We start from the raw sequence: 18,736 nt of genomic DNA on the forward strand, positions 1-18,736 counted from the left end.
TAAACCCACACTGAACTCTAAGCCCTTTTTAAATTACAACCCCAAATTCATCACTCCACAGTATGAACTAAGCACCTGAGTATCAGCGCTGGACTCCACAACTACGCTATTATCAATGTGCGGCCAAGCTGCTGTTCACACATTAACATGTGAGGCTGATCTGACCTGTCAAAGCCCAGACTGCGTGCCAGTAGCCTCCAGTCACACCCACGAGCGCTGGGTGCATCCAAACTGGCACAGATCTTCTGGCGGATGGAGTCAGGCAAGCGAAAGGCATAGGGTCCCACTTGAGAGGAAGGCAGGCAGGTGCCTCCTGAGGGGAGGGGCGAGTGCGGTGGTAGAGTCTGGAATGACAGAGACGGACATTTTGTGATTTTTTTTCTTTTTTTTTTTTAGCATGCCTCTGTGGCTTCCATATCGCTATTATCAATGTGTGCACGAGCCTGTTTTTAGCTGTCGCCATTACCTCCTGAATATCTGTATGCAGCTGGAATATCTGTCCCTCCCCTTCCACCTGTCGGACACAGATCTTACAGGTGAGCTGCGACACGGCCAGGCTGCCTCTCTCCAGGCTGAAGGTGCAGTGCAGTGGTCTCTGACTGCCGCTCCAAATGTGATAGAACGGGATCTCCTGCCACACAAAGAAAAACAGTCAAACAAAAAGAGCTGGATTAAAAGTCTCTTTGTCCTGAGCAGCACAGTCAGGAATGATCTAGAACACAAGTTTCCATTCAAGGGTTGTGCAATATATGTTATTTTGATTCCAACCAAGTGGGTCTGCGTGTGTTGCAGCACAATTGTTTTCTAAAGCGCACTGTCCATAAATTAGAAGCACTATCAGATTTCCTGTTTGTTTATTCAGAGGAGGTTCAGACTGCAATTTCGGTTGCTGCCGCCAAGAGAATGCAGCAGACAGTTTTGGTGTTTACAACAGCAGTGGATACTATAAAATCTACTGTCTGTATTCTCATCCTAAACATCCTACTGAAGTCTGAAGAGTTTGTCAGACCGTGGCGTTTGCTTATGAGGTATTGCTTATTAATCAAAGTAACAATACTATTTGTAAGCTTCTGATGATTTCTCCTGTGTTCAGATGCAGACAGACTTCTCTCTTCTAGACCTACATGCAAATAAACAGGCTAGTATATCGTCTGCTGCATTATGTCACCTGGTACTTGGCCAGAAGTTTGCTTCTCCAGTGAGTGTGAGGAATGTCGTGGATGGACAGGCGCAGGTTGTGGTAGCTGTCTTTGAAGAGCAGCGGCTTGGGATCCTCCAGCAAAACTCCGCCTAGACTCCTCTCCAGATCCAGCACCTCCTGCACAGAGGCAGAGAGAAGACGGGCTCAGGAACACCTTCATTCGATCGTTACAGGTTTATAATTATGACACATTTCGAGAGCGCACCTTCGAAAATCCTTAATTAAAATGTGTTGTGCATTCTCTTAGACAATGTCTCCAAATGGAAATGTGTTAGAGCTGCCTGGGTTGAAAGCTGACTGAACTTTAGCAGCCAGAAATCATGTAATGTGCTGCCAGTAAACTGCACACAGCACGCTCATGTTTACCGCCCTGGCTGCTCTGCGAACACTTGCAAACATACAACAAGGGACCGAGGGAGGGAAAATATTTAACGTCAGTGAGTGAGTCCAACTTTCTCTGGACGCTCTGCTCACTCGCTGTTTAGTAGGGAGCTTGTATTGTGCCGTACTATTTTGAGGCATGGCTGCTAGTGGAACAGAAGCAGCGCCTCCAGAATGTAATCTGACAAAACAGGGTGGATCTGCAGGGTCAGTTCAGAGAGGACGGTACTCCTCTATTGCCCTCCAATCCTTATTATCCTCTTATTGTTATCATCCTTCACAACACCTTGTTTGTGTTATGCTCTATTTATATTTATACCTTTTTATTTCATTTCATGCTTTGCTTTTTGATTTTGCAAGTTCAGATCTTCTGCATGATTTAATCTGTCTTTTATTTTGGTTTTCTTCTTTTTTTAAACGGACTATTTAGATAGGATGTTTTTACACTCAGTGATTTTTTTCACACATCGATTATTATTTTACCAGCTGGTCATTTACAGGTGGTTCCTAAGTAAATGTAAATGATAATAGAAACACTTGTTATGAAAGCTATGAAAGTTTTAGATTAAAAAAAAAAACAAGAAACAGCATAATCACAATATACTGGAAAAATTTAAATATGCTATGTATGTATATGTTTTTGCATGGACTCATTAAACAGAGGGCTGAGAGTGGAACTGGCGCTAGGGATCAGTAAAGGGAAGTAAATATTGGAAAGCCTTACCACTTGTATTAGAGGAGTGTCCTACACGTCCCGCCTCCATGACATATCTCAAACATTAAGTCAAACCACATCTGCGATCACTTTTAACTCGGTGCGCTGCAAATTGTAATTATTTTTATTTGTGTATTTCATAATTGTATTTATGTTACTTGTAATGTTTTTTGTTTTACGGTACCTGCCCAGGGACTATGGATGCAAATTATAATTTTTGCCACGATTGCGCATGTTTACATTGTGTATCATATCAACAAACAAACAAACAAATAAACAGATGGCACTGGTTGTTTATGACATAAACCCAAACCAAAACCAAACCAATCTCTGCTACAGAGATACTTTACAACTGCAGCTGATATGATGGATGAATTTTTCATTTAAAAGAAAATACTTAAATAAATTACTAGTACTGCACTTATTAAAGGAGATCTCAAGTGTGTTTACAGTTCCTTGGGAGTGTCTGGTGCATTCGTGAGAAAAGATGCATAATGTTTTTTGGGGGCTGCAGAGGGCGCTGCACAAAACCTGATAAATTGTCTCAACTGATGTCATTCGAGTCAGCGGCGGTTGGGACTGAAGAGTGTGAGTCAGGACAGGAAGTGAGCTCCTCATCTCTGCTTGAGGCTAGCTCCTCAAAGCTACATTAGCTGCCACTAGCATAACACACCCAAATCTCCAACAATACTGTCGGCAGGTGAGATGCATTGTGGGTAAAGTAGGTTTTGACGAGGTGGAAAATTGTGTGGAATAAAGCAGGCAATATCGCTGGCACCGCTGCATTGATTCTGACTCTTTGTTTGTGTCCAGCAGTGTTATAGCAGTGCAATGTTCAATCAGTGGAGTGCTCTTTTAATATTTAAACTAGCGTTGCCAGTCAAAGAAAAAGAAGTAAACAAGTCAATAGAAGTGAAAACAGAGACACGAGACGAATGAAAGTAAGCAGCTGAACAAACTGACACAAGTTCAGATATAGACATTGATGCACACGCAGACAAAAGAGATCGATGAACAGAATAAACACCTTGAGGGCATGTGGGGTGTCATGGATACAGTAGATCCGGAGGCTGTAGTCAAGGGAGAGGCAGGGTGCTCGGGGGGCGAACAGGGCCAGCTGCAGGCGTTTGCAGGCCGGCTGCGGGGGGCAGGACTGGCCCACCAGGCCGTACGTTCCCAGCTGCTCCATGAGAACGTGACAACACTCCTCCTCCAGCTGCAGGTAGCACGGAGACGACAAAGTCTCCTCGCCCACCGTCAGCACCTCCTGAAAAAAAGGTGGAGGCAGGGTTCAGTGATGCCGCATCGGCAACAACAAGCTCTCCATTATTTCGATACCTAGTTGTGTGACTGTCTGACCTCCCAGGCCCCCTGGTGTGTCTGAGTCTTGAGTGTGAGGGTCCAGTCGGGTGTAGGTGTGTCTAGCTGGGCACAGTGGGGCAATGTGAGGACCACAGGACGGTTCAGTAGCATACCAGACGGGCCACAGCTCACCACAGGACTTAACACAGTCTGACTGCCCTCAGAGGGTAGCCTGTAAAATGTCACACACACATACACATTTACAACAGTTGCTGAAACATCACACACACTATAGAAAAACATCATGGCCACGACACATCAGTACCAGGTCGGGAACATCCTGGTATTGATGTGTTTCAGGCGAAGTGAATATCAGACTTCCAGAAAATTGGCAAGAAATTAATCCACTCCAATATTCGTGTGGAACTTGAGTCAAGTTGATAAATTTTTTATCTTAAGAAAAAGTGATAGAGCCGCCTAATAACCTTCAAGTGATTCGCAGTAGGTGAGCCTTGCATGGGAACATTTCTGATTGAGGTGAGAATAAGGTCTGTTCTGCTACGTGGCTGCAAAGGAGATGAGTGAAATCGAGGGATAAGGCACTCACGTTGTTTTGTCCCACTTGTTAATAATGAGGTACATCTCGTAGAACTTCCCCTGGGGGATTGTGCCAGGGGGGACCAGCAGGCTCACACCTGAGGGCGAAGGCATCACGACTTAATCTTGTCTTCTGTGTGATTAACTGAGCACGCCATTGCTTCACAGTGTTAGAATACAAATCTTTCCATTTGTGCATAAAAAGAGAGTTGGGGGTGTTATTACCTGTGTTGGGGATGGTGAGGCGTCCTCCCAGGTTACCCAGGGTGGCGCTGGTGCTCAGCCCGGGCTCTCTGGACAGGGTGTGACTATGATACTCCCGCTCTCTACCCACGGTGCCTACCGACTTCAGGCTGAGGATCTCCCCGTCTCCTGAGACCATGTCAGCAGGGAGCTCCAGGGAGGAAAGAGTGGAGGAGTTGTACACCTTGATTTTGAGGCTGGGCAAGGGGTCCAGCAGGGGAGAGGTGGTCATGGGGATTTTGTGGGGGCTGTCGTTGACCCCGTGCTGCAGCGAGAAGAGGGGTCCGCGGAAAGCCCCCGCTGTGGCTGTGAGATCGGGAGGAGCTGAGGGATGCAGAGGGTGAGGGTTATCTGCAGACACAGGAGAAGAGAGGAGCTGTTCTCTTATCACCAGAAATGACACACGCCGCGCTGAGAGTGCTAAAAGTGACGCGAGTGAAATGGATTAATGTTGCTAATTAAAATTTGATGGCAAGAACAAGAGAAAGGAATAGCATAACAAATGCTTAAAATGAAGAAAAAAATGTGATGCAGCTAAGAACAGAGAACTGACTAAGCGAGAGGAGATAACAGTATAAAGACAATTAATTTATATGATGTTATAAATAGCAATGTGATAATGACATGAATTGTGAAGAAGTTCTCCTATGAGGATGACTAAAAACAGGAAAAGTTGTGAAAACAATGATAAAAAAAGAGAATCCAAATGTGTATTGAATAATGTGTATGTGTGACTGGAAGTATGTGTGTGACTCACCCTGTCTGGGAGGCTTGTAGTTGCCAGGGTGGAAGGCGGTGGTGAGAGCAGACGAAGAATCGGTGATATCTCCGTGGAGATGGCGGCGTCTGCGGCGATATGCGAGGCCTCCCACGCACAGCGCCAGGATCACACACAGCAGCAGGGCCACCACCAGACCGGCGTAGACCGCTACACCCATACCTGGGGCCAGTGCTGAAAGAAGGACACAACAACAGACATTATAAAGAGACACACATACAGACACAAACGCAAGGGAAACACAGGGGTGAAAGAAAATATATATATATAATATATTGATGAGACAGCATCTGATTTACTACACACCCACTGCAGCAGGAAGTAGTATAAATCGGTTATTGCAGTCTATGTTAGTGCTTAAAAGATTAGTCGATTAATTCATTAAATGCCCATAATTTCTGATGATCAAATCATCTTTCTCCAGCTACTACAACGAGAGAATTCTCACATCATTGTGTGACTGTAAATTCAATATCTTTGGGATTTGGATTATTGATCGAACTAAACAAGCAGCGTCCCCTCGAGCTCTGGGACTTATAATGCAACTTTTGACTGTAGATTCTAACACAGGCATGTCTGACTGCCCGATTAATCAAAAAGAATAATCAACCAATTCATCAGTGATGGAAATTATTCACAGTTGCGATTTATATCTTCAAGTATAGGTTTATATTTATGTCTATCTTAAAACAATACTGACATGCCCATTTGTTCATTTAATGATATACTGGTTGCCTTAATTTCTCCTCATGTCCATACTGGGCTTGAAGACATCCCTCCACAACGTGATTCCAGTGGAACAGATGGGGGGACAAATCCACAGTCCTTGTTCTGTGCAAAAGTGCATTCGCTGAGGCGTGTATCTTCCAAAGTTACAGACATAAAAATTATGCCAACGAGTCTCACGCAGTGAGGTGTACAATTGTTAAAAGTTGTGCATCTGTAGACTTGGAGGTATTGGCAGTGGTATCAGGAGAGAGAAGGGTGGATCGGCTATAAAATGAGCTTCAGCTGAACCTTATCGTGCATTTTACACAGAGCGAGGACTGTGGACTGTGTCCCACAGCTGTTACACTGGAATTGCATTAGGAAGGGGATCACGTCACTGCTAGTATGAAAAAGGAGACATGATCACAGTGACGATAACTCTCTCAGTGAACTTGTGAGTATGTGAGTGCAAAGACTAAAACGCTTGCAGGATATACCGGTTGTTCAGCCACAGCTACATCTTTTTGTTTGAAAGAGACCAACCACAACCAAGTTTTTTTTTTTTTTTTTTTAACAATTGTTTATACACTTGTCTCAATAATTAAATACACTTAACAAATTCAACTTATCAGTAGTATCAAAAGGTATTCAATCACCACTTAAATTCATGAACACCTCTCTCGATCAGTGTTCACCACCAGCAAAAATCTATAACCACAGCAGATTTTGCAGACACTTTCAAACCCTCAGTTTAAAACCTGATGTAATTCAGATGACTGTGGATGGAAATGTGCTAACAACTTTCACAGACAAATGAAACTTCATACTTGAAATAAAATGATCATTAATAAAAATAAATGAATAAAATTGTTCTGGTATTATCCTGATATATATACATATATATATATATATGTATATATATATATAAAAATGTGTATGTATAGTATATAGATATAATATAATATAGATGTAGTTTTTCATTGATCGTTATGTATTTTGATTAGCTGACTGTATCTTCTGAACCACAGTGTATTGCACTGTGAGAACAAATGGCAAAACACAGTAAAGCCCACTGAAGAATACTGTTGCTTTTTATCATTACACAGGAAAAGTTGTTATTCTTGGTTTCTGATACAATAAAAAATGTATTCATTGAGTTAAATTTGCCACACTCAGGTCATGACGTCTGCTGTGAGAGGCAAATAAACAGATCAAAGGTTTCTTTAGCTGCTTGTGGATGTAAAAATAGAGGATAGGGAAACACATGATATATGTATTTTGCGATGCCCCGAGTAGTTTTTTAGTTCATTGTAAATTGAGTGACAAAGTAGTCTTATGGGAGTTACGGCAGCATGAGTCACACAAAGTGTTTCGCAGGGTGAGGTTAACTGATGTGCTCAGGTGCACGCTTCAAAAGCACACTGAAGAGTTTTGAAAAGTGGACATGGTATTGAGACAAATGTGAAAACAAATGTGAAAAACTGTAATAAACAACTCCTAGGGGGGCGTGGGGTTGGGGTCGGAGGTTGACCTTAAATTCACCTGCTCCCCGTTGGCCTCCCTCTCTTTTCCCCTGATTGGTTGTGACTGGTCAGCAGGCCCGACAAAGCCTGCTTAGCCCTGACTCCCCAACACTAGCAGAGCCAGACCCAACCCGGACACATGAGCCAGTCACACAGCAGCAGAAACGAGAGGGAAGGCGAGCGGCGACGTTTGGCGGGAGACAAATAGCAGCGAAAAAGAAGAGGGAGTAGACAGGCGGGATAAACGAACGAGAAGAGAGCTACAGGAGAGGCAATTTGGAAAAAAGCGAGAGGAAGAAGCTAGATAAGGTTGTGATTTGTTGAGAGGACAGAGGGATTATAAGTGTGGTGAGGAGGAGAGATAAGGATAGCAGTGCTTGAGGAGAGGGCCCATGTTAAAAGAGCAGGAGAGAAACAGAGTGGGGAAGAAGTTGGAAGGAACCACAGACACTACAGAGCAGCAGTGAGAGAGTAAGAAAGGGTGGAGAGGAAAGCCGGAGGCAGACAGGCTGGCAGAGGAGAGCTCCCATGCTCACGTGGCGCGATGGAACCGAATCCGACAGCCGTCCGCACTTATTACCAGAAACGGAACAATAGCGAATTAGGTGCATTACCGTGGCTGCTCTCCCCTGAGCCCACGTCACATTGAGCTAGAGGAATTACCATCACTTCAAATGTAAACTATATCACAGATTAACTGAAAGTCATACAGAAATCAACTGTTTTTCTCCAGCAAGTGCTGGAGCTTCCCCTGCACAGCCAGTGGATCAAAGAGTTTCAGTTTAGAGACATGTTATTCTGCTCCCTCCATGACAGAGCCTGCAGATTTTCCTCTCTGTCATATTGGGTCAGAGCCAGATCAACTGTTTTTGGTCAGTTTGCTGAATTGCAATTTATTAATCTGTTTCTTGTAATTAGAGTCCAACCGATTTATCGATCGGCCTATTTTATTGGCCGATATTGGCCTATCACAGATATATACACTGTTGCTCATGAAGTTGGAAAATATTTTTTACCTCTTTCCATGAAATGATTGTGACAATGCGATCACAATGTAATCATTGCACCTGGTCAAAAGTGATTAATGATGCATTTAAATAGGAATAAACAGAGGGTTGTGTCTGAAAACAAAATGATTCCAACTTTATGGGCAACAGTTTATATAGTGTATATATATTAATTATTTATATGAAATTATTTATTTTTATTGTTATTTTATTTAATTCCCAGTTAAGTTTACTATTTCAGTGCACTGATGTCATTGTTAAACTGTAAAATATCCTGCTTTCATTACATAGTGTTTATATACGTATATCGGCCAATATACCGACATCAAAAATTTTTTAAGGTATCGGCATCTGCCCCATCAGTTGGGCTCTGCTTGTAATTATATCTTTTTTTTCAATCTACAATTGCAGCAAGCTGCTGTGTAAAGGTTACAGTGTGCTAACATGAAGCTGGCTCAGGAAGCCACGCTACACTTAGTCAACACAACAGACAGGATGGGACAACAACAGTCATGAGCCAGCTGGACAAGAAGGTGAGCCAAGACTTCACTGGACTCGATCTGAGATGACAACAAGGTGTGGACAGACAGACTCAACACAAAACACTGCACACATTCAAATCCACGTGCCAACACAGATGTTCGGACTCCTAACCTGTATGAGCACACAAACAGACACACACACACACACATACAACACAAACAGTATGATGCAGTGAAGGAGTGAAGTCATGGGAAGGTGAACTTACGATGGCTTGCATGTTCAATAGAAATCTTTTTATCTGTTTGAACAGGAGACAAAACAAGAGAAGAAGAAAAAAAAAAAAACACAAAACATAAAAATGGATGGACTACTCGTTATGCAAATGAAAGATGCAACAACATAATACAAAGCAAAGTAAACAATAGCTCATCAATTTGAAAAATGTGAATGTAAACATAAAAGGCGAACTGTGATAAAGAATAAATACATAACATCTAAACAACAATAGCGTCTCTTCTGGAAATGTGTCAGGAATCAGGTTCAGCATAATCGTCTGCACAAGGTAAAGGATGCAGGTGTTGTGTGGTGTCACTGAGTGAGCTGATGAATTTCGAGACCATCTTTCAGGACTGTGTCTCCTACTACATCTCAAACCAAACAGCCCTCATCTCTCCCCAGCTTCATCAAAACACCAAATGGTCTTCTCGAGTCTCCCGTTCAGCCAGTGGCTATTAGAATCTCCCACGATGCAGTGAGGATGATGGTTTGTGATGTCTCCGAGCATTTCACATTTATGACTGGGGTATTTAGCCGATCCTCAGAGGGATTAACAATGAGCGAGCATCTGTTGTCTGATGTGAGGAATGAAAGGAGTCATAATGTCATCATGATACTTGTGACCACGGAATAATCATATCAACATGGTGGGAAAATAAATAAGTCAGTCAGTCTCCTGCAGTTTGCCAAATGACACCTTCACAGATTTTCTCCAGCACAGTGCTTCCCATCTTCCCTCCTCTGTCAGAGCGACTTGAGTGCATGTTTTGCTGACGGCCTCCTGAGAACGCTCAGCTCTCCACAGCCAAATCAGACAGTGTATTTGTCTAATCTGGCTGCTCCGTGGAAGCCTGTTTATGTCAAGATTCGTGTGTAGGTCTGATAGAGTTGAAGCACAGCACTGCACTTAATGTGGATATGATTACCACCCCCCCCCCCCTCCCCCCGCACTTGCATTTACGAGGCTTGTCTGTATGCTTGGGTGTGTTGCTTTGTGCCTTGTGTGCGTGTGTGTGTGTTTTTTTTTTTTTTTTTTTTTTTTTTATGTGTGCACTTGAACGTATCTCGCTGCCTCTGTGGATGTGCGTCTCTAAGATTCTAATGCGCTGTCAGCTGGATTCCTCCCAGCTCATCACGGGCTGCACACTGGGTGTCAGTGCGAGTCTGACTCACTCTCATATGCTCTTCTCTGTGCTAATTTTTCAACTTGGCCGTGTCATGCTTACTTCCCACTCCATGCACTCCCCTAGCGTGCACTTGCTTCTATCTGTATTCCTCTCTCTCTCCATCTGTGCTTTTAAAGATGTGGATCACTTGCCTTCTCTCTTTGTGAACCTAAATTCTCCCTCATGAAACATCTGTCCGAGATGTTCTTTTCAGCTCTCTCTATGTCATTTGCGCTCTCATCAAGCTACAATGGCTAAACACCCTTGAAATATAGTTCTGTACAATGGCTTTGAAATAAAATACACCCTATAAAAATGAGCAACGAGCAAAGAAATCTCTGACGGCAAGGTTTGCTATTATCAATTCCAAAACCACCTGAGGCAGCAAATAGGCTGTTAGGGAACTGACCCCTATAGAAACCTCAGAAACACCACTTTCCTTCAGATATTAGACGGCTCAACTATCTGCACTGGTGAACTAAATCTCACAGATGCTGATCTGTACTGACCAAGTGAAGAATTAGGATGCATTACATCAGGAAATATAAATCAGCCAAATATTTACTCACTTTTGACATTTAACAACCACCCCAGCTCAAATACATTGATCTTGTGACTTACTTCGTGTACACAGCCCTTCAGTGCAGTTTTTGCTCTCCATCATGCTGCCGCTGCAGTGCTTTCCTCCGTTCCTGGGTGGGGGGGCTTGGCACTCGCGACTGCGCCAGTGGGTGCACTCTGTCCCGCAGGCAGACCACTTTGCCCACTCTGTCCAGCCTCCATCCACTGGAACGAGACAGCGGAGATGTGAGTCATTTTATAGCTCAATACTTGCATCATTCCAGGTAGAAGGGAACTGGGTATGGCATTATAAGGCAGCATGATGCATACTGTATGTAATGGCTTGAGGTGCATGATTTTGCAATTTGCAAAATACATTCTGAAATTTGAGGAGTTTAAATAACTTTGGAGTCAGGATGGTCTGACACCTGGTCTGTGAGGCAGGAAGACCCAGAACAGTGTGTGACAGTAAATCATAACTGTGTTCCTGATGTACACAACTTCACAGTTACATGATGAAATGACCATATGTTATTCTGTCCTGGCTTCAGTTTTAAAATTCTGCTCCTGCAAAACGGTCCGTTTGGGGAATCTCCCGATATTCCAGTGCATGTGTGCTTCATCTGAACATGTAAATAATACAGATGTTCACCTGGGCACAGTGTGGTGCAGGTCACTCTCTGGAAGGGCGGACCCTCGCAGAAGGCTCCTCCATTCAGAGGGGCGGGATTGGTGCAGCTGCGTGTTCGTCGCTGCCAACCCCGCCCGCATTGAGCGTTACACTCTGACCATTCAGTCCAAGAAGACCAACCTCCGCTCACTGACAGAGAGACAGATGGGCAAAGATTAATAGACCAATCCATCAAAATCTCCCAGAAACCAACACTTCATAGTTCTGCATCATAGCAAACATCTGTCATGAATAGCAGGAGGTTTAGCTTCACGAGTGAGCTGTGAGGAAGAAACACGTGTGTTACCATAAACAATGAGTGTGGCGGTGCTGCTGCGTCTTTTGGCCACCACGTTACGAGCCACACAGGTGTAGTTGGCGGTGTCTAAGAGTCTGGCCTGTTTGATAATCAGATCATGATCGATGGTGATCAGGAAGTTGGAATCCTGTGACGGATCGATGACATCCTCGTTTTTCAGCCAGTCCACCTGCGGAGAAGTGGGAATAGACAACACACACACACACACACACACACACACACACACACACAGACACACACAGACACACACACACACACACACACACACACACACACACACACACACACACACACACACACACACACACACCCCACTGGTATAAAAAATCAAGAACTTTGTTAAAAGAATTTAATTTAAAACTCTCACTCCCTTTAATTCTTTTGGCAGATATTTCTTCACATAAATCATCGTACAAATCAGCAGGTGTGTATGCATAAACATGAGTCAGCACGCCACACACAGACCCTTTCAGCAAACACTATAAACCTGCAGAATATTAAGCCATAGCAACACGCTTCACACAGTGACTTCGCTATTGATCAGACATTGTCAATATTTGATCTTTCTCAGGTTCGAAAAATATCATCTGTGGCTTCTTTTGGCCAAACTCACTTTTATTATTGACATATCCTCTTCATCACTGAAGGACACAACATAACATATCAAACAACCACAAATAATACAATGAGGATTTACTGTGCAACTAAATGCTCTCCTGTGATCACATATCATGCTTTTACGCTTTCACACTATGTACTTTTTATCTCCCATAATAACTCTGCTATTAAGCCACTAAAAAGGCAGAACATAAATATTTACAAAGTCATAAAAATCACACATTTCTGAATAATTTGTTTTCTTTTTTAATATATTGTTGCACTGCTGTTTTATGAGAGAAGTAAAACTGTCTGATGCAGTGTCGTACAGTTAGAGCAGCTCAGTGTGAAATCATGACATTAAGTGGATTTAAGTGCAGCCTTTTTTTTTTGGCTTTGTTGCTTAAATAACCAAGAACATTATTACTGATCATTCTTTGATGGTGCCACGTAGCTGAAGAGACTTAAATCTCTCAAACTTCAGTGTCTTGCCCTTTACTTTGCTCCCTTTTTCTTTATGTTGTTGCAGACTGTAGAGCGTAAATTTGTATGATTGATTATTGATCAGTTAGATCTCTGCTGTCTCGTGGACTTGCGACACACCACAAAAACTAAACGTATTAGAACTATTTATTACCCTTCAGAAATCAAGAACACAATTTTAACCCCGGAGGAAAGACTATCACAGGAGATGGTCGGGTAATGAGAGCGAGATCTACCTCAGCGGCGGGCATGCCCTCCGGGGGGCGGCACTGCAGCAGCACTTCCTGCTCGAGTCGCACCTCCCGCCCCAGCGGCTCCTGCTCAAAGTTTTTCCTCAGGTCTACAGTGGGTGACACAGATGTAGTCAGCAATTAGTGAAGGCTGCCTCATGACAGCAGAGTGACACCCTGTTTATCTTAGTGACACTGGTTGTCACAAAAACACAGAGACACACACACAAACACAAACACACACACGCACACACACGCACACACACGCACACACACGCACACACACGCACCAGACAAAGCCCCAAAAAGCCTCTGTCACTCTGTCGTTTTTTTTTTTTTTTTCCCTTCATATCCTCATAAACATGCACAGTGTCAATCACACTATGCCACACATTACCACAGGGGACTGAGATGGAGTGCTACAGCAAAATGTATTTGCATATATACTTAAGCTGACACATGTGACAAGAAAAAAAGTCAGAGACATTTGCCCTTCTGCTGTCTCTCTTTCTTCCTTGCTTTCAGTCTCTCTCTTTCTCTCTCTCTCTCTCTCTCTCTCTCTCTCTCTCTCTCTGTCACACGAACACACACACGCGCTCGCACATGCACACGGCCTTGATACTGACATGCGATGCGAACGTAGGCACGGTTGCTCTTGGTGGTGCCAGCCGAGCTCCAGGCCACACACTGGCACCAGTAGTCCTCCAGCCCAAACAGCTCCTCCACCTGGGTCCTCGACACCGAGATGTCCACCTCCCTCACCACCAGACCTGTGCAGAGAGAGAGAGGGAGCAAGAGAGACAGAGAGAGAGAGAGAGAGAGAGAGAGAGAGAGAGGAGTGAGGCATATTTTTCACAGTGCATAAAAACAATGCATTGGCTGCAGGCCAAAAGCAGTTAATGTGCAAATAAAAACCCTATAGGAGCTAATGGATTATGTAGTTGAAAATTATGCTTCTAATTGAGTATGATGTTTATGTTTGTGAAATACAAGGTGACATTACTGTGTGTGTGTGTGTGTGTGTGTGTGTGTGTGTAGTTCCCAGTGCATCTCTCTGTGTGTATGTATTACCTGTGATCTGGTCCAGGCTCTCTCTGGTGATGTGATCGTTCTGATTGACCCATTCTCCGTTGCATTTGAAGTAGATCTGCGTGGCCGGTGACGCCCGGCACCGCAGCTGGACCGGCCGATTCTTTACGATAAAAGCGTCCTCCGGTTCCAGCAGGAATTCTGGGAGAGGCTCTGCCGGCGCTGACGGGAAGGAGTCGGGGAGGACCTCGGCCTCGCTGTAGTCGCTGCTCTCTGAAAACACAGAACACAGGAGTGATTCAAGTGATTGACCTGAGTTAAAGCGCCTCCCTGCTACCGGAGCGTTGCAAAGTTTCCATCAGTTTTTGGGGAGATCCTCCACTCTGACCTCCCTGTCGGGGAGGTAAGAAATAAACAAAATGACAAATTCATCCCATGGGGATCAATAAGCTATCACATAACTAGAGGGATTACATGTGTGTGTGTGACAGCTTGTCTCAATCCACCTTTGGGGCATGTATGGACAATTCTGTCAACACAATTCTGTCTGTTTGACTGTTTACATTAAGGCAGCCCTGTTAGTGTATTTCACCAAGACATTTAAGGTGCTGACAGCTCGAACTATAAATGGAGTGTCACCGTGACATTATTGCCAGTAATCTGGTCAATGCAAGCCTCCTGCTCTGGTCTCCCTGGATGAGTCCATGCCTCTCAGCTGGGAGGAGAGCTGCTGACCTTCCACGGACAGGTCCCGTTGATCGCACATTATCCCCTGACATTTCCGATGTGACACATCCCTCCTGGCAATGCTGCAAAGAGCTTCTCCTGGCAGGAAGGACACGATATTTGTGACCTCTTCACTCGGACTTGTTACTCTGATAGTGACGGATAGATCTCAGGCAGTACATCAATCCTGCAATGTTATTGGTTACCACTTCTTTCCTAGCAGTGGACAGATTTATGTGTCTGCAATGATACCTTAGCTATGTACTACATTGTTTTTTAAAAATTCCTGGGTCAGCACATTTCCTGTACACACTTGAGACAAATGTGTGATTTTGGTCTGTGTAAATAAAACTGACTTGACAGTTTCAAGCGTATTATAATGATGTTAAATGATATAACGACTTCAACTGTCAAACACATAACATCACCTATCGTTAATCATTTTCTCCAGCTGTTGGTGCTGGCGTCGGACTCAAACATTCTGTGTCAGTCAGACTCGTCTGTTTACAGGGCTGCAGGGCGGCAGACTATGATGCAAGCTCAGCCACAACTCGTGTATGTCCATCAGCTGGATCGTATCATTGTGTACTGGGGCACAAACACTGAAGCACAGGCAGACTAAGAATAAACATTGTCCACAGTGTAGATATAATGACCGGCCCGAATCCTGACACATCTATCAAGCACACCTTGTTAAGGTGTGTTACAAAAACCAATAAATTAAATGTTCTCTCTCTTTGTTTGCAGTGCAACTATCAAACTCTTATAATCACTTTCTGACTTTCTCTTTCAGGTAAATTCAGGTTCTTATAAATTGTTAATGGGTCTGACCTTCCAATAGAAAACTTTGTTCTGCTTACGAAAATGATCTGAATTCAATATGCATTAAATGGAAGACTGGAGCGGAGTGCAGGGGATTGACGGGGTCGACTTGGCTCCAGTCAGGAGATGCCAAAACGGTAAGGGCATATCCAGCCCAGTGCACTTTCCTCCCTTCACACACACACACACACACACACACACACACACACACACACACACACACACACACACACACACACACACACACACGCGCACACACACACAGTTGAACACAGCTCATGGGTAATTGTGCTTTTCTTACACAGCAGTCTCACAGTGCTACAGTTTTTAAATCTCACTCTCTACATTCAGTGGGTAAAGAAAAAAGAGATTTGAGGGCAGGAGCAGCGGCTTTTCCACGACGAGATTTAAACCGGGCTAATTTGCAGTGTTCAGTCTTCAAAATGAATCGAGCCCAACTTGATCATTTATGCCACAACCAGGGAACAAGAGAAACTACTTAGAAAGATACCATCTCCTATTTTAGGAACACGAGCACTTCCCCACCCCACCCCCCATCCCGCTGTTCCCCTTGACAGATTCTGTCTGAGACATTAGGGGAAAGCAAAGAGGAACACAGAAGCATGAAGGAAGTGGGAGAGAAAGTTGTGGCAGGATTCAAACCAGTAGAAATTCAAGAGGCCCGTACCGTCTTCAGGTGTGGGTATCTCTTGACCCAAACCTCCTCCACCACGAAAGGGCCAGCGGGGACAGACGAGTCTGAGGCAGCACTGCCCACAGCTCAGAGCCTGGTAGCGCTGTGGCTACAGGACAGACAGAAAGGGCAACAGCTGCTCCAGGCCCAACAGCAATCCTGGACGGACCTGTCACCCTCTGTCTGTTTCTGCCTCCCTCCAGTCCGTCACTCTCACACATGCATCCTTGTTCTTCTGCAGTCACTTCTCCTACCGTCGACTACATTTATTCACTAACCCGTGACCCCTAACTGAACCCTCAACGCTGCACGCTCCCCCCCTCCACCTACGCTGTGCAGTAAAGAAAAACTTCTTTTGGTGATGATTATAGATATAAGAATCTTGTAAATTTCAGAAAAGAAAGTTATTTTTCTTACACTGGGAGGGTTTACTGTTTTTCACCTCCCACCTCCTCCCTTCTCCTTTCCATTGTTGGATTTCTGATAGATATGCAGCAAAAATAGATGCAAAAAACAAACTTACCCAGTTACAAAAGCAAATCATTTCTCATCAGCTGGATAAACCAGTGACAGAAGACGATCAAATCTAAAGTTATGACACTCTGCCCCTGTCTAACTGCCTTTTTTGTTAAAGACGGTGCCGTGCGATGTTTTATTCCCTGGCTTCTCCACCTCAACATATCACTTTACACAGTGAATGTTGTGATATATCACACTGGGAATTTCAGGGGAATCTCAAGTATACTAACATTTAATATGACAAGGTCACACTTTCAGAAATTGTGGAAACGTTCGCGTGACACATGATTTTCTGTAATTAACTGTGCAGCCTTTCTAAAACTGACAGTAGTTGTCACACCGGTCCCGTCTTAAATTCCTGTGATCTCTCTGATTGCATTTGTTTTACATGGGGGTTCTGTATATTATAAAATGCTGTATTTGTCTCTGTTTTGATGGATGAACTAAAAAAAACTTAAATTTTACTTTTGCTCTACACCTTGCAAACACGAGGACAACATCATGCTAAATTCTGTCACTGACACACATGAGAAACACAGGGAGAGCTCAGAGCAGGACAACAGAACAATAATAAACACAAAAACATGCACATGAATCCATGCATACACACTCACAACGTACACACACTTGTTCCTGCACCCACAGGTCACACCCTGTCAGGATCCTCACTTTATGTCACTTACACACACTCAATTAACCACCTACTACACTGTAAGTGGGTACTCACGCAGGTAAAGACAAGCAAGTATGAATAATGAAAGTTAACACATCTCAAAGTCATGCTTAACCATGAGCATGAATCGCATTCATCGTCGTGCCTCTCTCACAATCCTCTCCTCCCCGTCTTGTGTTTTTCTCTCTCCTCACATCCCCTTACCCTCCTCTTACGAAGCTGTCGCCTCCAGTCTTTCAGACTTTGAATTCTCTGTCAATAACCAATTGTGTTGCCCCTCCCCACCCCTCACCCCCGCTCTTTCCCTTTGTCCGGTATTGATCGCTCGGTGTTCAAACATCGGCTGAAAAACACAGCCTGTCACTCTTCAGGCACGATGAGAGGGGGGCACAGAGAGAGAGAGAGAGAGAGAGAGAGAGGGAAGGAAGGAAGGCAGAGGAGGAATGGCAGCAGAGACGCTTCAGACGGAGACAGAATGGGAGGAGAGCCCTGCATATTTGGGTAAACCTCTCTCTCTCTGTGCAGAGTGTGTGTGTATGTGTGCGTATGTGTTCTGGGGCCTGTGCAATTTAATTAAAACACTTTTGCATGACAGAGGTAGGAGACAAACAGACAGACCCCCCTCATCCCCCACCCCCCACCCCCCTTCCCCATCTCCCTCTGAGATAATGGAGCTGGGGGTTTAAAGTGGAACCTGTGTTTTTGGGCCAGCGTACAAACATCCATCAGAACTCAGCAGCTGGCAATTTGTGCAGAATGGAGGAGCCTCAGAGACAAGAACTCCTCGCCGTGCAGCACAGCAAGTCTTTTATTACTCTAATGATAGACAGCAGACAGCTAGAAAGCAAACACAAGCTTCTGGGTATTCTTTTGTGGAGCATACAATCGCATGAACACACACACACACACACACGCACATAGACCCAGACAAGAGATGACAACCTATGCTTATACAGTACGTTCTCACCGACTCTTTTTTTCATGTATGCTAAATTCAAATGGTGTAACTGAAGGAGATCCCTCCGTCGGTGAC

The 18,736-nt window shown here is 44.2% G+C and overlaps 1 protein-coding gene across 3 annotated transcripts in view; it reads right to left on the bottom strand.

The window, feature by feature from the left end:
- The window catches only part of unc5b (unc-5 netrin receptor B), a 51,024-nt gene that overhangs the window by 3,234 nt on the left and 29,054 nt on the right, over nucleotides 1-18,736 (bottom strand). The window contains exons 2-16 of one of the 3 annotated variants that reach the window (XM_056396146.1): nucleotides 14,312-14,542; nucleotides 13,867-14,010; nucleotides 13,247-13,350; nucleotides 11,919-12,099; nucleotides 11,594-11,761; nucleotides 11,002-11,166; nucleotides 9,204-9,236; nucleotides 5,197-5,391; nucleotides 4,422-4,763; nucleotides 4,207-4,294; nucleotides 3,657-3,831; nucleotides 3,325-3,564; nucleotides 1,169-1,318; nucleotides 467-631; nucleotides 166-344 (exon numbers count right to left, since the gene is read on the bottom strand). In XM_056396146.1, coding sequence (XP_056252121.1) covers nucleotides 166-344; nucleotides 467-631; nucleotides 1,169-1,318; nucleotides 3,325-3,564; nucleotides 3,657-3,831; nucleotides 4,207-4,294; nucleotides 4,422-4,763; nucleotides 5,197-5,391; nucleotides 9,204-9,236; nucleotides 11,002-11,166; nucleotides 11,594-11,761; nucleotides 11,919-12,099; nucleotides 13,247-13,350; nucleotides 13,867-14,010; nucleotides 14,312-14,542 — 2,560 coding nt within the window. Of the gene's footprint in view, nucleotides 1-165; nucleotides 345-466; nucleotides 632-1,168; nucleotides 1,319-3,324; nucleotides 3,565-3,656; nucleotides 3,832-4,206; nucleotides 4,295-4,421; nucleotides 4,791-5,196; nucleotides 5,392-9,203; nucleotides 9,237-11,001; nucleotides 11,167-11,593; nucleotides 11,762-11,918; nucleotides 12,100-13,246; nucleotides 13,351-13,866; nucleotides 14,011-14,311; nucleotides 14,543-18,736 lie in introns of all 3 variants that reach the window. The other 2 variants (XM_056396145.1, XM_056396147.1) reach the window with 2 other exon arrangements.

Source organism: Seriola aureovittata, chromosome 14 (genome assembly GCF_021018895.1).
Source record: "Seriola aureovittata isolate HTS-2021-v1 ecotype China chromosome 14, ASM2101889v1, whole genome shotgun sequence".
Classification (NCBI taxonomy): domain Eukaryota; kingdom Metazoa; phylum Chordata; class Actinopteri; order Carangiformes; family Carangidae; genus Seriola; species Seriola aureovittata.